At 47.9% G+C, this 19,094-nt stretch overlaps 1 protein-coding gene across 19 annotated transcripts in view; it reads left to right on the forward strand.

The window, feature by feature from the left end:
- The window catches only part of Tcf7l2 (transcription factor 7 like 2), a 186,505-nt gene that overhangs the window by 164,920 nt on the left and 2,491 nt on the right, over nucleotides 1-19,094 (forward strand). For 3 of the 19 annotated variants that reach the window (XM_026389098.2, XM_026389099.2, XM_026389104.2), the window contains 7 exons: nucleotides 1,535-1,621; nucleotides 6,424-6,549; nucleotides 7,063-7,222; nucleotides 7,614-7,721; nucleotides 12,086-12,134; nucleotides 12,717-12,767; nucleotides 14,074-14,146. In XM_026389098.2, coding sequence (XP_026244883.1) covers nucleotides 1,535-1,621; nucleotides 6,424-6,549; nucleotides 7,063-7,222; nucleotides 7,614-7,721; nucleotides 12,086-12,134; nucleotides 12,717-12,767; nucleotides 14,074-14,146 — 654 coding nt within the window. Of the gene's footprint in view, nucleotides 1-1,534; nucleotides 1,622-6,408; nucleotides 6,550-7,062; nucleotides 7,223-7,613; nucleotides 7,722-12,085; nucleotides 12,135-12,716; nucleotides 12,768-14,073; nucleotides 14,147-14,763; nucleotides 14,837-19,094 lie in introns of all 19 variants that reach the window. The other 16 variants (XM_026389112.2, XM_026389109.2, XM_026389114.2 and 13 more) reach the window with 8 other exon arrangements.

A 19,094-nucleotide genomic window follows, 5' to 3' on the forward strand; every position in this document is an offset into this window, starting at 1 on the left:
ATAGCCCCAGTGTCCCCAGCCCCTTTGCTCCCGTCACTTCCAAAATCTGACAGTGCAAAGTGTTGTGTGTTGAAGCTCCTGTGATTCTTGGCCTGTTGGGAGATTTCCCCCAACTGTGAAGGATGGGGACAGGCCACTGGAGCACTGAGTGTGTCACACCAGGCCCTCCTGAGTGTCCGCCCTCATCCCTGTCACTGCAGAGGTGATTCACCTGCCCTTTGCAGCCTAACATCATAATATTTTTGAATCTGAGCAGAAAGGCCTTTCTGCATACGCCTGCTGTGTGTGTGGTGGACAGTGTGCATGAGCAGGTGTGTCATGTCTTGTTGTGATTGTATGTCCGTTGTGTTTCTCCATGTTTATCAGTAACTCCTACTCTTCAGAAAACATAGGACAATTGTTGAATGCCAAAAGAAATCCTGGGGGCTGGGGTTGTGGCTCAGTGGTAGAGCACTTGCCTAGCATGTGTGAGGCACTGGCTTTGATTCTCAGTGCCACATATAAACAAATAAATAAAGGTCTATCAATAACTAATAAAAATAAAAGAAGTCCTGGTGGAACTCTCAGATTTGGACCTTAGGGAGCTAGCCATTCATAGCCTTAAAGAAAGTTTGGGGCTGACTCACCTCCCAGTTCCCCCTTATTTCTCTAGTTGAACAGATTCTGCACTAAAAATAGGTTGGATTATGTATTAGCTATACCAAATATCAGCCCTTGCACAGTTTCTGTTTTGTGTTCTTTTTGTTTGGAATAGAAGTGATTTTGAGATTATGACCCATTTCTTCTTAAATAGATGTGATCCAATCCTTGATAGTTCTCAGTCATCCTGGGCCTGGTTTGGCTGATGGGAAGATATTGAAAGCTAGATAAAAAGGAATAGCCAACTCAGACAACCCTCTGTCAGGAAAAGTTGTGTGTCTTTCATGAGGATGCTATTTTGCATGTTGCTGTATTTTTTAATTATTGTAATGAGGTGTGATTGTCTATTGGTTACCCACAATTCTTCTTGGGGACTCTCCCCCCGGTAACTCTTGTCAACACTTGTTAATTTGACAAAAGGCTACAAATTAAGCTCTGTTAATTTAATGTTTTCTCACCGAGATCTAAATACCGAAAGAGGCCCAAAGCGCAACTGAAGTCCTTTGATTCACTGTACTTTATTTTGGTATAAATTTACATTCATTATTGTTTTCCTTTGGATGTGTAGCCCTCAATTAGTGTGATGGCTCCATTAAAGGAAGCTAGACTTCGCCTTTAATTATTACAACAAAACACCTAGTCTCAGCTTGGGGAGAGGGTCTCTATTGACATAAGCAGAGGTTATAAAATTTAATTAGCCATTCCTATCAGATTTATGGCATTCAAATTGTTCTGTGTTTCTTCCCTTTGATCCTTGCTGTACAATCCCCAAGATTTTTGTTCTGATCAAATGAGAATAAAGCTGACTGTGCAGAGAGAACTTTCCCCAGTTCTTCTTTCTGTCCCCACCCCCAGCCTGGCTTTCAGTCTCTCATGCTGTACCCCTTCTTTGTAGGCAAGGTCAACCAGTGTACCCTATCACGACAGGAGGATTCAGACACCCTTATCCCACCGCGCTGACCGTCAATGCTTCCATGTCCAGGTGAGTTCCAAGAGCCAGGGCCCTGCAGGGCCGACTGCAGACCGGTGCCCTGGCCGGCCACCGTGTGGGTGCATGTGCAGAGCAGGTGTGTAACTAGGCTGCGATCCTAGAAGACACTGAGCCATCGCCTGAACTTCCGGGGGAAGTGAGGCCTTTCTGGCTCGAATCTTTGTGACTCAGCCAATGGGAGCTGTGGATGTTCAGAAATTTAGAAGGCAGGATAAAACAGTTGGGGCACGTGGAGCTTTTAAAGTTTTCTTTCTCTGTTGTCCTGAACTAGCGAGAAGGGAGGGAGTGGAGGTCGTTTCATTATGGTGCAAAGAAGAGTTTTGCGGAACGGTTATTATCGGTTGTTTCAAAGCTCAAATTCTGATTGAGTCAGCAAGAAAGCCCAGCAAACAGCCCCTGCCCCAACCCAGCTCAAAGCAGCACTGCCCAATAGATGCTGTGTGAGACACCGAGTGACTTGGGTGTTTTCTGGTAGTCATATTTAAAAAAAAAAATTTTTTAAGTAAAATAATGCTCAATGATATATTTTATTCATCCCAATACAGTGTGGCTGAAATATTGTTTAACGTGATCACCATACAGCAACTGTTTATGGAATTTTACCTCTTTTCCCCATATTTAGTTTTTATGGTCTGGTCTATGTACCTGGCCACATTTCTGGTACTCAGTAGCCACATGTGCTGGTGGCTACCGTATTGGCCCATGCAGCTCTAAATCCTTGAAAGATTTTTTAAAAGACCCAGGGCATGTATACATTCAGGCCCCTTTCTATTTAAGCATATAAATATATATATATACAACATACATACATATCTCCATGTTCTCATTTTCCTTCCTCTAATTAATTCTGGCTAATTTTTCAGTGACTGTTAGTTTATTTACAAACCGGTTGGCAGCAGTATGTTTAAGTAGTCACTAATTGCTCCTAATGATAGTTTTATTTTCTGTTCATCTGATTTTCAGTCAAGTTAATTAAATCGGTGGAGGTTTAGACTTTCCTGATGGGCTGAAACAACCAATCCATTTTGATGATGGCATATAATTAAATTAGCATGCATTACATGGCAAGGATGCTGTCCCCAGCCCCTTCCCTTCTTCTCAGTGGCTAACATGGGGCACCAGGACCAGAGACAGAAAGCCTGGCCATGATGCCTCGTTTCCTATGTACAGAAGAGAGGATTTTGGTGGGAGAGAGAATGCGAATCAGACCCATTGAGAAAAACCCACCGTAGCCTGTGTAGTGGGTGTAATTGTGCTGTGGGTATGATAACAAGATCATTTCCCACGTGTGATGACATCATCGCAGTTTCGAAATCCATGCCAATAGGCATTAGGCGGGAAGACGCTTTTTGGCGCTCTCTGGACCAGTAAGAGGGACTGTGGTCCGTGGCCTCACAGAGCGCAGGAGCAGCGCCCGAGCCTCCCAGGAGGGGCGCAGCTTGGGAGCCTCAGCTCCCCTCCCCACTGCCCTGCATTCCCGTTGCACCCGATTGTTTTCCGTGTTTATTTATTCTGTGCGTCCAGAGGTTGAAAGCAGTGATGTCGTAAGACAGGGATCGGGGTTAAGCTTATTGATTGAATTATCATTAGGAGGTTAGTCGATGATTTATAGGTGGGCAGGGGGTGGAGGAGAAGAAGGGAGCTGTGGGAGGAGAGAGGTTAGGGGCTGGAGGTGCGCGGGAAAGCGGCCGATTCCCCAGGTAGGCCGTATGAAAGGTAGCTAGTTAAAAAGCGTATACAGCAAATTAAATACATTATTGTGATAATGGGGTGACAGAAGTATGGGTCTATTATACTTATGGCAGTTATAGCAAATGTAGGCAGCTTGCCCTGTTCCAGAACACCCTTTGATATTCATTCTATTCAGCAGCGGGGCCAGGACTTCTCAGAATTAAGTGATGGGTCATTATACTTTAAACACCATGGAGAAGCCTAGATTGGCAATTAAACAGCTCTTGCTGACACTCACTTGTGCCACCCTGTGACCCCCTTTAGATTGAGATGTTGGAGCTCCGGGCCCTCAGCCTGCTAAATTGGTGCAAGGCTCTCCTCCTGACGAGAGCGGGCTCTGAAATCTGCCGGCTTCAAAGGGAGCGAGATCATGTATAAACCATAATGTGGGTGCACCGTGGCTCACAAAAAATAAGGCAGGAAGAGATGAAATGTTACAAGTGCAAGGGGGAAAATGAGAGAATAATGACAAACCTAATGCAACTCAAAGCAGGAGTGTTGCACGGGAAGATGCATCCCACTGCTTGTGCATAAAATCAAGGCCGGCAGATGACATCCAGTTAACAGAAGCGTGTCAACAGTGAAGTAAAGTGAGAGTGAGTAAGAGAGAAGCCCCTGAGACAGCCAGAAACAAAAATTAGTTGTCCTTAACAAGTTAAGGTTCATCATTATATTCTGGCTTGGAGCCATAAAAGCAGACGGGGGTATATAATGAGCTGCTTAGAATTTTTAGGGTGTTTATTGCGTTTCATGAAATAGTTGTCTGCAGAAGGGGATTTCTTGAGCGAAGGAATGCACACGGGCCACATCCACGTCCACACGCAGTTGTTCTTTCTCGATGGTACACTTTCTAGATCTCTGAATATGTGTTTAGGAAGAGGAACTTAGAAGTGTGTTCTTTATGTCTGCACCCAAAATTTACCCCCACTCCAAAGTGGCCTCATCATGGTGTCTGTCTTCCTCTGGTATTGCATGTCTGTATGTGCATGTGTGCGCACATATACACACACTAGTATTCACTCTCTCATGTGTGCGTGCATGTATTCTATAGGAAGGGAACGTTTGGTTTTGAGGCATGTCAAGCCTTTAGAACTCACAGTAAAAGCTGCCACTCCACTCACCCCTTCACCCAAAGGGCCTCCAGGAACACAGGAGCACTTCCAACAGTGGGAAGGAGCAGGGAGTAACTTGGAAGCCCAAATACCTCCCAAGAGCTTGCTTTCCCTTTTATAAATTTTTGAGGGGAAGGTGTTAGAGGTGGATTGTCTCTTCACCCCACGTACCCCTTTTGTCCACCCCCATGCCCTAAAAGTTCTTAGTTAATCCTATTGAAATAGTCAAGTAGAGCAAATTTCATCCCATGCATGCACGATTATGTCAAAATGAACACCACTCTTATGTATGGCTCTGAGGCACTAATAAAACGATTAAAAATAAATAAATACATAAAACAATCACATCATTGTTACCAAACTTCAGCATTAGTTTGAATTTGTAAAGGCAGCTCCAGAAGTGGACCATCTCAGGGTGGATTTTCTGAGTCAAGTGTCCACGGTGGCTCTGGGGCCCCAGCAAAAATCACCACTGTCATTGGTGTCTATGTGTCTGTTGATCTGGGTAGATGCTGTTTGATTTTTAGTTTTTCTTATCATTTAACATCTGTCAGATTAACATTCCATTTTGACTAAATGGAAACTAGCTCCGATCCACCTATGGGAAGAACTTTGTAAATAAAGGTTCTTTCTAAGTAAGTGTCATGGTGAAGGACCTCTAGTTCACACAAGAGTTGGCTTTCTGAAGGAGGAGGTTGTTACTCCTTGGGTAGTGCTTTCCTTGGAAAGCAACCATTGCCAAGGTCTGGGCTCCCCCTCATCTGGACAGCCTCCCTGTCCCTGACTGGCATGGCCTCAGCGGGTGGAGCAGGAGCTGCCATTTTGTGACCTTCTGGGGGTCTGCCCTGTCCGCCCTGCACCCTGCTTTTGTCTACAATGTGTGCTGCTCTGAAGGCAGGGCGAGGAGGGCTTCTTGCACTCAAGCATGTCAGGAATGCTCACGAACCATTTGTCCTGTCCAGTTGTCACTCTACAGATGGGCCCCAAGTGCCTTGAAATCCACTCTTCATGTCCTGGCTCATTTGCTTGGTTGGGAAATGGTAATTCAGGGACTAAAATGTGTTTCAGAGTCTTTCTCAGAAATGAATAGTATTAGAGAAGAAAACACAGACTTTGGTCTTTATGATTTTGATTGTTGCAGAAGAGCCTTTTTAATTGTGTACAGACCACACACAGTAAGTAAAGATGACTTAGGAATTGTACTTTTGAGAGGAGAAAGGGCAGTCAGTACTCAAAACTACGTGTGTGTGTGTGTCTGTGTGTCTCACCTTTCTGTGAAATGATACAAACATCTTGCGTCCATAACTTAACGGGAGCCAAACAGAAAACATTTGAATGTTTCCCTATCTTTCTTCCTCACTCTCTCCCATTCCTGTCAAATGAGGGGCATAGCAACAAAAGAAAAATAAAAATTTCATTGCACTCCATCAACAGAATGAGGCCTAATGAGGCCTGCATAGCATTGTCAGAAATGTATGTATATTTCAACCACGTTAATATTTTATTTAGCTGTCAATATACAACAAAAGAGTTCACCTTTCATTCTACAGCAGATTAGGACTTAGGAAACTGTCTTCTTAGATGCCACTAATCATGTCTCAAAAACAAGTGGACATGCCGTTTCCAGCAGGTAGCCCAAGCCCGCCTTTCCGCCTAAGTACATCAGTTGAATTTGTCTTTTGCTAAAGATGTTAAAAATCATAATGTCTCATGTCAGTAGCAATAATGAAGGGGAAGATTGGCTTTAATGACATTATGAGAATCATTATGTTTAATTTATCACTAATTAACGCTGACAGGTTTCATATGCCGTGGGTGGCTTTCATGTGCATGTTACGTGCTGGTTTGTTTTTTTTTTTTTTTCTCTTTTTAAAAAAAATTTGTGTGTACACATCCCTCCTCATTCATTCATTTTGATTCTGACGATTTACACAGCTTCCTGTCTTCTAGGTTCCCTCCCCATATGGTCCCACCACACCACACTCTGCACACCACCGGCATTCCCCATCCGGCCATAGTCACGCCAACGGTCAAACAGGAATCCTCCCAGAGTGACGTCGGCTCCCTCCACAGCTCGTAAGTGTCCCTTGCTGTGGCACTTCTGTGGCCACAGTGTCTAGTGGTTGGTGGCGGATGCTTCGTGTGCTTGGACTACAGCCCCCAAGCCACCTGGCCCGTGTGGGCTTCACACCTCGTCCCCCTGGGGGTCAGACAGAGCTCTTTTTTGTGTGTGTTTGGATGGCTTGGGATCTGTAGCCACTTCCCTGCCCTCTCACCCCGAAGTGGGACATTTGGAGCTTTGTTCTGCAAGCACCCGAGAAGCCTGGGAGGCGGGGCCGTGGGGCTGCTTCCCACGCCTCGGGAAAGTGGTCTATTTGTGAAACTCGCAGTGATTACAGAATCTTGCCCCAGCCCCTCCCCTGGCTATTTTTTGCTGCATTTTCCGGGGTGGAAGAGACTGAAAGTGGAAGTGTGCCTTTTATTGGAGACAGCGAGGCTGGGGTGTGGGGAGTCGGGGCAGCGCGCTCTGGAGGAAGTTGGGCCACGTGGTTGTTCACTGGGCTCCGTGTCCACTTTGTCTGTATCCAGAAAGCACCAGGACTCCAAAAAAGAGGAAGAGAAGAAGAAGCCCCACATAAAGAAGCCCCTCAACGCATTCATGTTGTATATGAAGGAAATGAGAGCAAAGGTCGTGGCCGAGTGCACGTTGAAGGAGAGCGCGGCCATCAACCAGATCCTCGGGCGCAGGGTAGGCGGCCCCGTCGTGGGGACGAGGGGGAGGAGTGGACACGTCGAGGCCCCAGTGAGTGGGAACCCTGTCCCCCAGCTCCATTTTGAAGTCTTCAGTGGGCTCCACTGAGGCAGGCCCAGGCATTCTGCATAGAATGACATTCAGAGAGTCATCACCACATTCAGTCGTCCCCACCCCAGAGAGGGAGACCAGATAGATGGATGCAGATAGTGCTCTGTCTGAACACTCCTGTGAGCGCCGGCTGTGTCTGGCCGACTCTCTGTGACTGTACCTGAGGCCATCTCTGGACACACTCGCCTCCCCAGGAAGTGTCAATCCTTTATGGGCCGTGGTGTGGTTGATGATGTTTTTGCATGTCTTTCTCTGTCCCACCCTGTGTCCCCTCCAGTGGCATGCACTGTCCAGAGAAGAGCAGGCGAAGTACTACGAGCTGGCCCGGAAGGAGCGACAGCTTCACATGCAGCTGTACCCTGGCTGGTCCGCGCGGGATAACTATGTAGGTGGATCTTTTGCCATAGGACACTTTCCCTAGAGACGTGTTCTGTGTCCAGTGGGCAGGGAATCGTCACTGTCAGCTTGAATCTGGCTTTAGGACTGTTTATCCTGCCCGCTTCTGGGACCGTTACCATCTGGCCTGGTCACTGGAGGTGTGTGTCTTGGCTTCTAGTCTAGCTGTGGCAACATGCTGTCTTTCTCCAGAAAAAAGGAGGAAGCTGGTGTCTGGTGACCTAGCTCAGGACCCCTGGGATCCACTGGGGGTTCTGCACACCTCCTGGACCACTTGTTAGAGAGGCGAGCCTCTTGGATGAGTGTGTAGACCTTGGAGAAAGGAGACCACTGGGCTCATTCAGAGGGTGCCCCAGAGGGGGTTCCTCGGCAGCCCTCCGTGGTGCGGCTTTCTAGGGCAGACCCTAGCGGGTGGGGGAGAGAGTTTCACTCCTCACAGGTCTTGCAGCAGGGCCTGCAGCCTGAAGGAAAAAGAAACAGTGGCCTTACACCGTGGTGTACTAGAAGCAGGAAGCCTGCCTCACCCAGAGAAGGGCATGATGGGAACATCCCTGAAAGTAGCCAATGGAAGTCACCCTGGCCAGGATGGAGGAAATGGTGTGTTCCTAGACTCTGGTGGCTGCAGGATTTGCCTCATTTCCTCTCTGAGCTTTTGGGGAACACCCTAGTTGGAGGATCATTTTACTGATTGCATCAAGACCCCCATTCCTCTCCCGAAGGCTTACTGTCCTCTGGAGATTGTCGCTGTCACCGTCATCCCCTAGTGGCCCATGGTCTGGGCTCTCTCCCTATATGCTGTCACTTTGTGTGATGCTTTTTTCCTTCCATAATGATTTGCTCTCCACTCTGAGGGGGACCAAACCATCTCGACGGCAGCACCTTCCCTCCCGTTTTGTGGGGGTTGTGGACCAGTCCCTGCTCTCCACTTGGCGTCACCCAGGGTCAGGAAGCTCTCTGAGGTCATTAACTCATTGGTGATAGAGCCTCACCACACATGCCATGTTGTGGGGATTCGGAATCTGGCCCAACACATTTGCTCTGAGAACTTGATTGCCGTCCACCAAGGAAACCATGAACATGCGCGTGACCGCACGGCCCTGAGTGCAGGCGGCTTTCTGCTTGTCCTGGCCACCTATTTCAAGTTTCCACCCTCGATATTCTTACACCTCTAAGCACGTTCTTGCTCATCTGCTCCTTGCTGGGTAGACCTTGGAGAAGGGAGACCACTGGGATTAACTGCCACACCCCTGCCCGTCTCCCTCTGTCTCCCACTGGCTGTAGCTGGCAGCACAGCACCAGCCTGCATTCCTGATTGGGGCTGAAGCAGGAAGGAGTAGTACTGCTTGGATGGCATGGCTGCTCCGCTGAGAGCCCTTGTCGCCTTTGGGTGGGCATAGGGTGACGGCCTGGGACCTCTGCGTGCGCCCTCAGCATGTATGCCCAGGGGAAGCCTTTCTTCTGGAGGTGAAAGGAAGAGGATGAGAAAGTGAATGCTTCCCGCAGGCTTGCTGTCACCCTGCCTGACCCCCAGGTGGAGCAGGCAGCAGCAGGCAGCGTCCACAGCCTGCACACAAGCCATGCGGTTTCAGGACAGCTACTCTCCTGGTTGCAGGTCGGAAGTCGTTAGAGTTATCCACAGCTTCTACTTGCTGCACACCCAATTCTTGGAGTAATCTAGAATGGTACCATCCAGTGGAATTCGGCTTTTCTACAGATACCATGGCCCTGCTGGACTTCGGGGTCACGGTAGGGCTTCTTGTACAGCTGTGCAGGCCAGACTCTGCAGTTCAAGGTTGTGCTGTTTATATCAGGGTCTGTGGCAGTGGTGCCCCCTGGAGTTGTGCAGGGTGAACTCTCCACGAAAGGATAAGTTCAGTTTTGTGATAGCTTCATAAGAATGGTGTGTTGGACTTTCTGGGAGTCACTTAGAGTGTTCCCCAAGACTTTCTGTGATGTGCTTCCTAGGTTTTAGAAGGTCCCAAAGTCACTTGATGTGACTTCTGCTCAGTTCCACATTCGGAATGTGGCTTAGTGTGATTGGGAGCTCCCAGGGAACTTGAAGAGGTTTGGGAGAAGGCCGGGATTTAGGGCCCTGTGTCTTCCTTGAGGTGCTGTCAGGTTCCTGATGTGAGGAGCGTGGATACACTCTGTCTCTGTCTTCTTCCACACCTGGGGAATAGTCAAGGGGCAAAAAGTGCGGAATCGAAGGTCATGAGGATTTGGGGCTGCTGGGAACTTTTCTTCTTTAGCTCCCTTGCACTAGGAGTTTTTGCAAATTACTTTTGTCCCTGAAAAGTCCTAACAGTTCTGAAAAATGCCTTCTGAGCTTGCCCCTTCCACAGCCCTGATGTCATCCAAGGATCGACGGAACCTTTTTATTGCTACCTTAGGAAAAAATAATTGAGTGAAATGCAGTCAGGTTTGGATGCCCAGGCTTGGTCCATTCTCTAGAATAGAAGAAGAAATAACTTAGTGCCATAGTAATGCCTCACCCCAGCTTCATATCAGAACATGAATTTCTTCCCGCCTTTTTGACGTTAGGTGAAGGAGATAATCCTTTGCCGTTTGCTCACCAGTTTCCTCTTTCTTATGCCTTATGTTGGGCCTTTTTTTTCCTTTCTTCATTGAGCAAGGTCCTTCAAGACTAAACAGTGTGTATTAGCTTCCTCATGTCCCTTTCCTATTAATTATGTCCCTGTCATCGGAATCCCAGTTTCCTCATAGATCTCAATCATGCACCCTGCACAGATAGCTCCCCGGGGTCCGAGGTGGACACAGTGCCTTTAGAATCTGTTGTGGGGCATTGGAATGGGAAGTGGGTACTAAAGCAAAGGCCTGGGGGTGCAGATGCTGACACCCCTTGAAGGTGAAACCTTCTCCTGTGCCCCAGGCGAAGAGAGCTACCTTCTCAAAACAGTGTTCTCAGCTCTCGGATGGAGCAGAGCCCCACGGCCTCTCTCTCTGGAGGTTCCTGCGGTGCCTGGCCCAGTCTCAGTTCCTGTCCATTATTGTTCTTTTCTCTCCGACTGCGTCACCATTCGAAACTTTACGCAAAGGTAGCGTTTAGGTATTACGGAGCACCCAGGATGTAAGGCCATTGGAGTGCAGTTCCCGTCCAGCAGCCGACTCATAGACAGGGTCAGGGCAGTCCAGGGAGGGGGGAATGAGCTTCAGACACTGGCCCACAGAATTCTCTCCAGTTCCACAGCCACCCTAGCAGGCTGCCAGGATTCCAGGGAGGCCCAGGCTGGAGATACGGATGGTTCCACACAGTCCGTCATTGTTGGTCTTCTAGCAAGGGCTTCCATGCAGGGCCAGTATTGTTATGTCGTGGGCAGCAGAGCCCTGAGTCGAGGGTCGGGGTGACGAGACTCCTGAGTTTCCAGGCTGGCCCTCCGTCTTGCTGTGCCACTTGAGAAAAGTCTGTAAAATTGGAATGGCAGTGATGCCTGGTGTGTAGGTTGTCATGAGGGTTAAAGGAGTCACTGTGCCCACTGGGTGCTGGCCACTGTCACCAGGCAGTGTTCACCATCCTCTTCACCTGGCTGGTTTGACTTAGGATTTTTCAGCTTCTTGTCATGTGAAGACACACCCGTACAACCATTCAGTTTTCTACTTTCAGTAAAGACGTGATATTCAGTGCTTTATTATGATGGTGGGCTTGAGTCAGATGATTGGAGACAGCTGTAGGCTGTTGCAGGTGTTGAGCACATCCGAGGTAGGCTGGACCTGAGCTCCAGGGCTCAGGAGGGAGGTGATCAGATGCACTTAGACTTAGCCACATTTTTAACTTATGATGGGTTTCTTGGAGTGCCACCCCATCAGAAGCCAGATGCCAGGGAGCCTCTGTATAAGACAGGCTAATGGGGGAACTTGCCTTCTCTGTGGATGTCTACCCAGCAGATAACTCCAGGCCCTGTCCCACCTACCACCCAGTCTCTTCAACCTGTGCCCAGGAAGTGCCCACTATAGCTGTCCTTCTGGATTCAGAATGGGGGAGGGCAGCCCTCTGCCCAGCCTGTCACGGAGAGTTTCTAGCAATCTGCTCCTTTCTGAATGATCCCTTTGGTGGAATCAGATGCCCTGGCTCAGGTCTGAGATGAGCAGAGGTATCTCTGCCATGCTCCACCACCCACTCATCCCTCCTCCACTCCAGGAAGCGCGTATGCCTCTGGCTGGAATCAGAGCTCAAGGGCATTGGGGTGAAAGGGGTGGGAGGTTGGACAGACTCCAGGGGACAGGTGAGGGTGGAGGTGGCAAGAGGGTGCCCCCTCTGCCTTCTTCCAGGGGAGCCTAGACGCCTTCCTCCTGCCTTTCTTGAACTAAGCCACTGTGTTTCATCTGTTCATCTAGGGGAAGAAGAAGAAGAGGAAAAGGGACAAGCAGCCAGGAGAGACCAATGGTAAGTCAGGATACTCAGGATGGAGGAGGAAGCGGTAGCTGGAGGGCCACTCTTATGCCAGGCTTCCATCTGGGGGGAGGCAGGAGAAATTCAAGGCCAGGACATGGGGTGGGGCATCTTAGGCAGCCTTTTTGTTTATGCATTTTAATTAATTGCTTCATGACTGCCCTTTTAAAGCTAGTAACATCCATTGTTGCATGAAAAAGCACATTGTAATTCTAGTGGAATGTGTTTTTAAATAACTGCAAAGCCTGTAACTGGAGAGCAAGCGGCAGGCATGCCTCTGCGGGGATTTAGGCAGTCTGCTTATTTTGTATGTGTCTGAGGAGGGATGAGGAGGGGCTAGGGGAGTAGGAGGGGTGTGAGTGCGGGGGTCTTAACTGGGCTGTTCCTGAATGTTCCGATGCATGCCTTTACAGTGGTAAATTGCACCCATTTTAAATTAAGGAGGTTTGTCATTCTCTAGAAGGAATTAGAAATACTGCATAGGCAATCTCAGAGGTCCCTGGGAGAAGACCAGGCTTTTACAAACAAACAAACAAAATTCTTGAAGGCTTTGTATAATTTGTTCTTTTTTTTCAGAACACAGCGAATGTTTCCTAAATCCTTGCCTTTCACTTCCTCCGATTACAGGTGCTAATGTCATTTTGAGTCATTAAAATAGTTGATAAACTGTTTTTTAATTTTTCTTGCCGTTATAGTTTTATTAACATTAAACACGTATGACATTTGAACATCCTTTAAAATGACCATCTACACGGTTTCGTATGTTTCGGTAGATTTTTTTTTTTTCCAGTTGCTTTTGTTGTTTTTTTGAATTTAATTTAACTTCTGTTTTGTTTATTTTTTCCATAACAGTTGTTTAAGCAGCAATGACAGTGATTTAGAGCTGAACTAACTGTGCAAATTGAATATGCAGTATTTCTTTAAAAGAGACTGGTAAAGAGAAAAAAAATATGGAAGGAATTCAGTAATAAACCTCCTTAATCTAATGGCATTTTTTTCATGGCTCCCACTAAGTTTTCTCCCACAAGCATGCATCCGCAGTATGATTATTTTTTTCCTTTGCTTTTTTATTTATTTTATTTTATTTTTCTTCCCTTTTGCTTTTCTGCTTATAATTTGCAAATCCACTAGCATTTTACTGACCATTGCCTGCTTCAATGCTGCTGTGAGCTTCTAACTAACCCTTAATGGCTCATCCACACAGCCTGTTGACCTCATTCTGTTTCTCTCTCAATATTAACGAAAAGAGATTAAAAAGAAAAGACGAACATTCCAAAAGCTGCAATATCCCAAGACCATGACCCTTTTCTTTCTTTATTTCTTTCTGTTTTGTTTTGTTCTGTTCTTTTTATTATTTGTAGTTTTTTTTTTCTTTTTTAAACTGTTGTCCTCTGAGAAGAAAAAAGCATGTTACAACTTAATTCCCTCCTTCGCTTTATTTTCTTCTTAAAAAAAAAAAAAAGAAAAGAAAAGAAAATTGAGAGAAAAAAAAAAGGAAAAACAGAACTAAAAAAAATAAGGAAAAAAATAATTGAACGAGTGAGTTCTCCAAGGCCTAACTTCCCTTTGGCAGCTCAAACCGAATCTGAGACACAGTCCTTAAAGAAGGGATACTGCAGCTTTATTTGCAACAGCTAATTTCACCAGTTGAATAAGAATGTGATTTTTACCTTTTTTTTTTTTTTAAAGTAAAGAAAGTTAAAAAACGAAAGTCAATATTTTGCCATTAGTAACCAGGTCATTGATTTATTCCCTTTTTTATTTTTATTTTTTTCTTATTTGTATCTCTCTCTCCCCCTCCCTTCCCTTCCCTCCCTCCCTCTTCTCTCTCTCTCTCTCTCTCTCTCTCTCTCTCTCTCTCTCTCTCTCTCTCTCTCTCTCCCTTTCTCCCATGTCCTCCTCCTCTGCTCGCTCCTTTCTTGAACTCATTCAGACCTGAGCGCTCCTAAGAAATGCCGAGCGCGCTTTGGCCTTGATCAACAGAATAACTGGTGCGGCCCTTGCAGGTGTGTATAGTCTCCCAGATTCGCTGTGCTGGTTTGCAGCTGGTCTCTTCCATCCTTCCCCCTTCTCTGGCCTGTTGCTTCATAGCTCTGTGTGTGGATCGTAGGAGACACGAGGGAGTGGGACACTGCCAAGTGTATGGGCTCCATGAGGGATGTGCTTGTTCTCCCGCTGCTGCTAGCCAAAATGCCACTGTAAAACAGCATCACGTGTGCCTCCTCGGGTCAGCGACTGCAGACCCCAGCGTGCCCTCTCCCAGGGAACGTTGCCTGCCAACCCCCTCGTGACAGCCCAGGATCCTCATCCTGGCCTAGGTAGAATTCTGCCAATGACGTCACCTTCTCCCCTCCTCTTCTCTCTCTATTTTTATTTATTTTTTATTGTTGTTTTTTGGTTTCTGGTTGTTGTTTTGTGTGTGTGTGTGTTTTATTGTTTTATTTGATTTTTTTTTTTCCATTTGACTCATAGAAGTCCTTTCCTTTCATGCCCTTGGTGAGGGACGATTACCAAATAGAGCCAAGGTGCTGTAGAAGACAATAAGCTGTAGCTGAGATCTCACATCCGACTGAGCACGACCCACCATTGTGTTGTATTTTTTGTGTTTACCTTATGCTAACAGATGCAAATACTCCAAAGAAGTGTCGGGCACTGTTCGGGCTTGACCGACAGACTTTATGGTGCAAACCGTGCAGGTATATTACCACTGCGAGGCCTTTGGGAAAATCAAATAACTCTATCCTTCTGGTACCTTAGTGTGACAATTTATTTTGACCTCCTTCCCATCTACTTCCCCCACTGGCATCAATGACTAATGATCCTCATTCTTCAAAATTTTCTTGCTAATTTCATGCTGTTTCCTGTCTCCCACTTTCTCCTCCTCTCTTTGTCCCCTGCTCTTCCAAATAATGTGTCCCTGGTGGCAGGACTGAGACCACAGCCTTGACAAACCCTGACGGGCTCCGAGACTTGTCCTTTGCAAGCCAGTGTCCTGGACTGGTTTGGCCTAATGAGTGCCTCGGTTGCCTGTGTCCTGAGTGTAGAGAGCCAGCAGTTCCCAAGTTTGGACCAGTTAAACGTGGCAGCGAGAGCATCCCCGTGCCCTTGGGAATTGGACAGGCTTTTCCCCCACTCTTCCTTTTTATCCCCGTCTCCCCTTTGTTGTTTTGTGTTTTAAAACCACATATTTCTGTACAGAGGAGCTTGTGTAGCTGACATTGTTTTACAGTGCTAAAAAAGAAGCGTGGCATTGAACGGCATGCACAGCTGAGGGGCTGTGGGCAGCGAGGCCTGCAGCTGCCCGCTGCACAGAGCCGCAGCGTTAAAATGTATGCATACCTGTGCACCATGTAGCAGTGGTTCCTAAATGAATCAGAGCAGCCCAGAAGCGCCCAAATCATGTCCCATGTTCCACCGGCAGGTTCCTACCCCACCTGTAATCTCAGGGAAGGTGTAGGTACTTCTTCTTGGTGGAGGGCTACCAACTAGTTCCTGTCTCCTTTTCTTTCCTTTAATGACCACCTTTGGTTAAATTTGTTGTTTCTTTGTTCTGATACAAGCAGTCTTTGAATTTGGAATATTATGATGGTAGGTATCTCAACACCCCAACACGCGTCCCTGTTTGTAGTGCCTCCTTGTCACGTGTCCCTCTCCTCCATGCCTCTGCCATGTGCTCCATGTCTAGACGTTAGAACAGATGTTCATCCCATCACGTGCATGCCGACGAGTCTGCTGTGTCTCTGACCCCCTTCTCTGATGCCAGTACTGGGAGATGGGTGAAGTGTGCCTCGAGCTGACCCAACAGATGAAGAGGGAGAAAGGGCCCAAGGCAGGAGGGATGCAGGTGTCATGAGTAGGGACGTGGGACCTTAGATGGAGTCCTAGCAGGAGAGGAAGGCCCTGGTCCTCAGAGCTAGCAGCTCTCACAGAGATGGCAAGTGTCCTTTCAGCACATCTCTGGGGTCTTCTCCTGCGCACAGGAAGGAGTTCTGGGATGAGAGATTGTAGGTCTATCATCAGGATGAGCCGGGGAAGACGGGGCCCCTGCTGACCCCATGGAGGCAGTGAGTCTGTCAACACTGGACACCTGCCAAGCAGGGGGATCCTTGGCCGCGGGAACCGCCCTGAGACACGGTGTGGTGGCAAGTCACTGGCTGGTGGGAGCGTTCCTCCTGAGCAGTGACACAGCTCACAGCCTTACCGTGAGGGTGGCTTGTGTGCCTGTGGGCTTCTACTGTTCATGGGGGTGGGGTTTACAGCCCCCCACCTTTTGTTGGTGTTTTTGTTTCAGAAGTAGTTGCTGCATGTTAGATTTGGCTTTTTACCCCCTTCTACAAGTTACTACTAACTACTACTAACATTGACCTCATCCAGCCCACGCTTGCTGAAAGCCAGGGTGGAATATTTCCTCAGAGACCAGAATTTTCTTGATATTTTTACCAAAAAAAAAAAAGACTGCCGTGCTTTGTGGCTTAAGCCTTTGTAGCTGTCCCATGTTTTACAGTGTGGTTTCCCACACGCAGGTTTGGGGCTGTCGATATGGCTGTGGATGCTGAGGGGCCGTGGTCATAAGAGCAGTTTGACAGGCCCTCTCCCCGGATATTCTTCCTGCCTCAGCCCCCTTAGAACACTTCCAGCAGCTATTTTTTTTTTTTTGGGGGGGGGGGACATGAGTTCATACCTTAAATATATTGAAAAAATTCATTCCTATCTTTTTTGAGGGTATTATTCCAAAACAGGATCAGAAAGAGTCTGTAGTTTATTCCTTTTGGAATAAATATGGAAGACGCTAGAAATGGATGGAGATGCCTAGACGGGTGGGTAGGAGTCGGGGTTTTATACAAGTAGTAACCTGTCCCTCTTCCCCTGCCCAACTCTTCCTTTTAACTTGGCCATGACCACATGTGGCTTGATGGGAATACCAATAGGACAAAATGTGCTTTTAAGAAAAAGGGGTGGTGGGGGGACAGAGAAGAGCAGTTGCAAACCCAGGCATTTCCTGACACGTGTGTCCAGCTGCCTTTCCCTCCGCCCTGTTGGGAGCATCGCTCTGTCACCATCGTCTTCGTGTCCCATGTTCAGAGTGCCCCATGCATCCCCGGGGTTGGAACCTTCATGTCATCGGGAGGGCGGGAGGGGCGAGGAAGGCCCTGAGTCCTCTGCCAAGCAGGGCTCCTGAGTTCACCCAGGAGCACCCTAACCAGCCTCTGTTTTGAGCCCACCAAGTTGCTCTTCACTCGACCCTGAGAGCCTGGGATGCTGCTTGATGCCAGCCCTTGTCTAATGGTCCCCCCTCCTTTCCTTCACCTGTCCTCTCCGCTCTCATTTCCCCCATTGCTTTCTCGGTTTTGCATATGCCTTTCCCCGCCCCCTCTTCCCCTCCCCCCATTTTAAAAATGCATGGACATCTTAGTTTCTGAGCATGTTTGGATCTGCAGGCTAAGATGGTTTAAAATGGAGAGGCTTGATTGTTTACCTTGGTTCCTGGGATGGGAGCAGAACCCTGTAGTCTGTGCCAGTCAATCCCAGGGAGAAAAAGGAACTTCACCAAACTGAGGGTGACAGGGGGCTGCCCCCGCTCCCCCAGAGTTCCTTCTGACCCAGTGGGGACAGACAGACTCGAGCCACCAGCCCCGAATGGGTCCCAGCCTGTAAGAGGCTGGCAGGACCGAGCGTGCTCCCTTCCACCCTCCTCTCCTTCCCTTCCCTGCCATCTTGTGGAGTCCACGCCCCATGCACTGACAAGCGTGGGGCTCAGAGCAGAGGAGGAGCTCAGTACACCCCTGATTCAAAGGCCAGTGACACTGTCTAGCAGGGGTCGCCTTCAAGTGGGCAGGCAGCATCTTGGCCAGGTGCTCACACCCTTCTTTTCAGGTGGAGTGTTGGGGCCCTGGTTCTGACTGCATATTGAAGGGTCCTTGGATGAGCGTGCGCACATCCTGTATCTGCATTATATTTATAGCATTAGTGGGTTGATCCCAGGATCACCTTTCCTACCAAGTGTGATCCCATCAGACTGGGAGTAAGGGTGGGAGAGGCTTTGAAGTCCAATCTCTCGGTTGATTTTCCCTGACTTCATCCTTTGATGATAAGCAAGAAAGGCTCTGAAATTCACATTCCTATTCCTTCCATAAACAGGCAGTGGAGAGGGGAGATTCCGGTTTTGGTGCAGGGTAGAGTGTCTTTGTGGTTCAGACATGAGGACCCCAGCCCCAGGAAGGTCCCTGCTGTGATTCCCTGGCACTTCTTCTTGGTGGTCACTCCTCTGTGACTGGCTTGTGCTGCGCCCTCCACTTCCTGGCCTCAGCATTTTGTCAAGGCCATGACGCCCCTCCATCCCATCCTCACCGTCTGTCCTTCCAACCTTTTCACCAGGGGGTGGGGGAGGGGAAGCCCCAAATCTTCAAAAAAAAAAAATGATCAATGAAAATTTTTTAAAAAATCAAGTTTGAATCTTAATTTAATCCACAACCTGCAGGCCATACAACCAGTTATTCTTGTTCCTTTGGATCATTTTCTGTTTTTCTTATTCTCGCCCCTCCCCCACCTTTGTTTTTCCTCTTCTACCTGTTTTTGGTGGTTTTCTTTCCAGTTTTTTTTTTTTTTCTTTTGGTTTCGTTTGTTTTGTTTTTGGTTTTCTTTTCTTTTCTTTCAGTTGATTTTGTTTTATTTTCGTTCCCCCTCCCCTCTCACCTGATTCTGACCTCTCTTGATTTGGTGTGGTTCTTAACAGACAAGCCCGAAAGCTCTCTGGGCGCCGGCAGCCTCACGGTGGTGGTGTGTTAAACCTTTAAGCCTCTTGCTAGTGCTGCCTTCAGCTATGTGGGCTCACCAGTCAGCATTCTGAGAGTCTCATTGATAAGAGGCGGCTGGGGAGGGAGCTCTGTCTTTCTCTTTTTAGACACACACACATACACCATTGGGGGCTGGGGGTGGTGGTGGTGGGATTTGGGG

This window comes from Urocitellus parryii, chromosome 5, assembly GCF_045843805.1.
Source record: "Urocitellus parryii isolate mUroPar1 chromosome 5, mUroPar1.hap1, whole genome shotgun sequence".
NCBI lineage: Eukaryota > Metazoa > Chordata > Mammalia > Rodentia > Sciuridae > Urocitellus > Urocitellus parryii.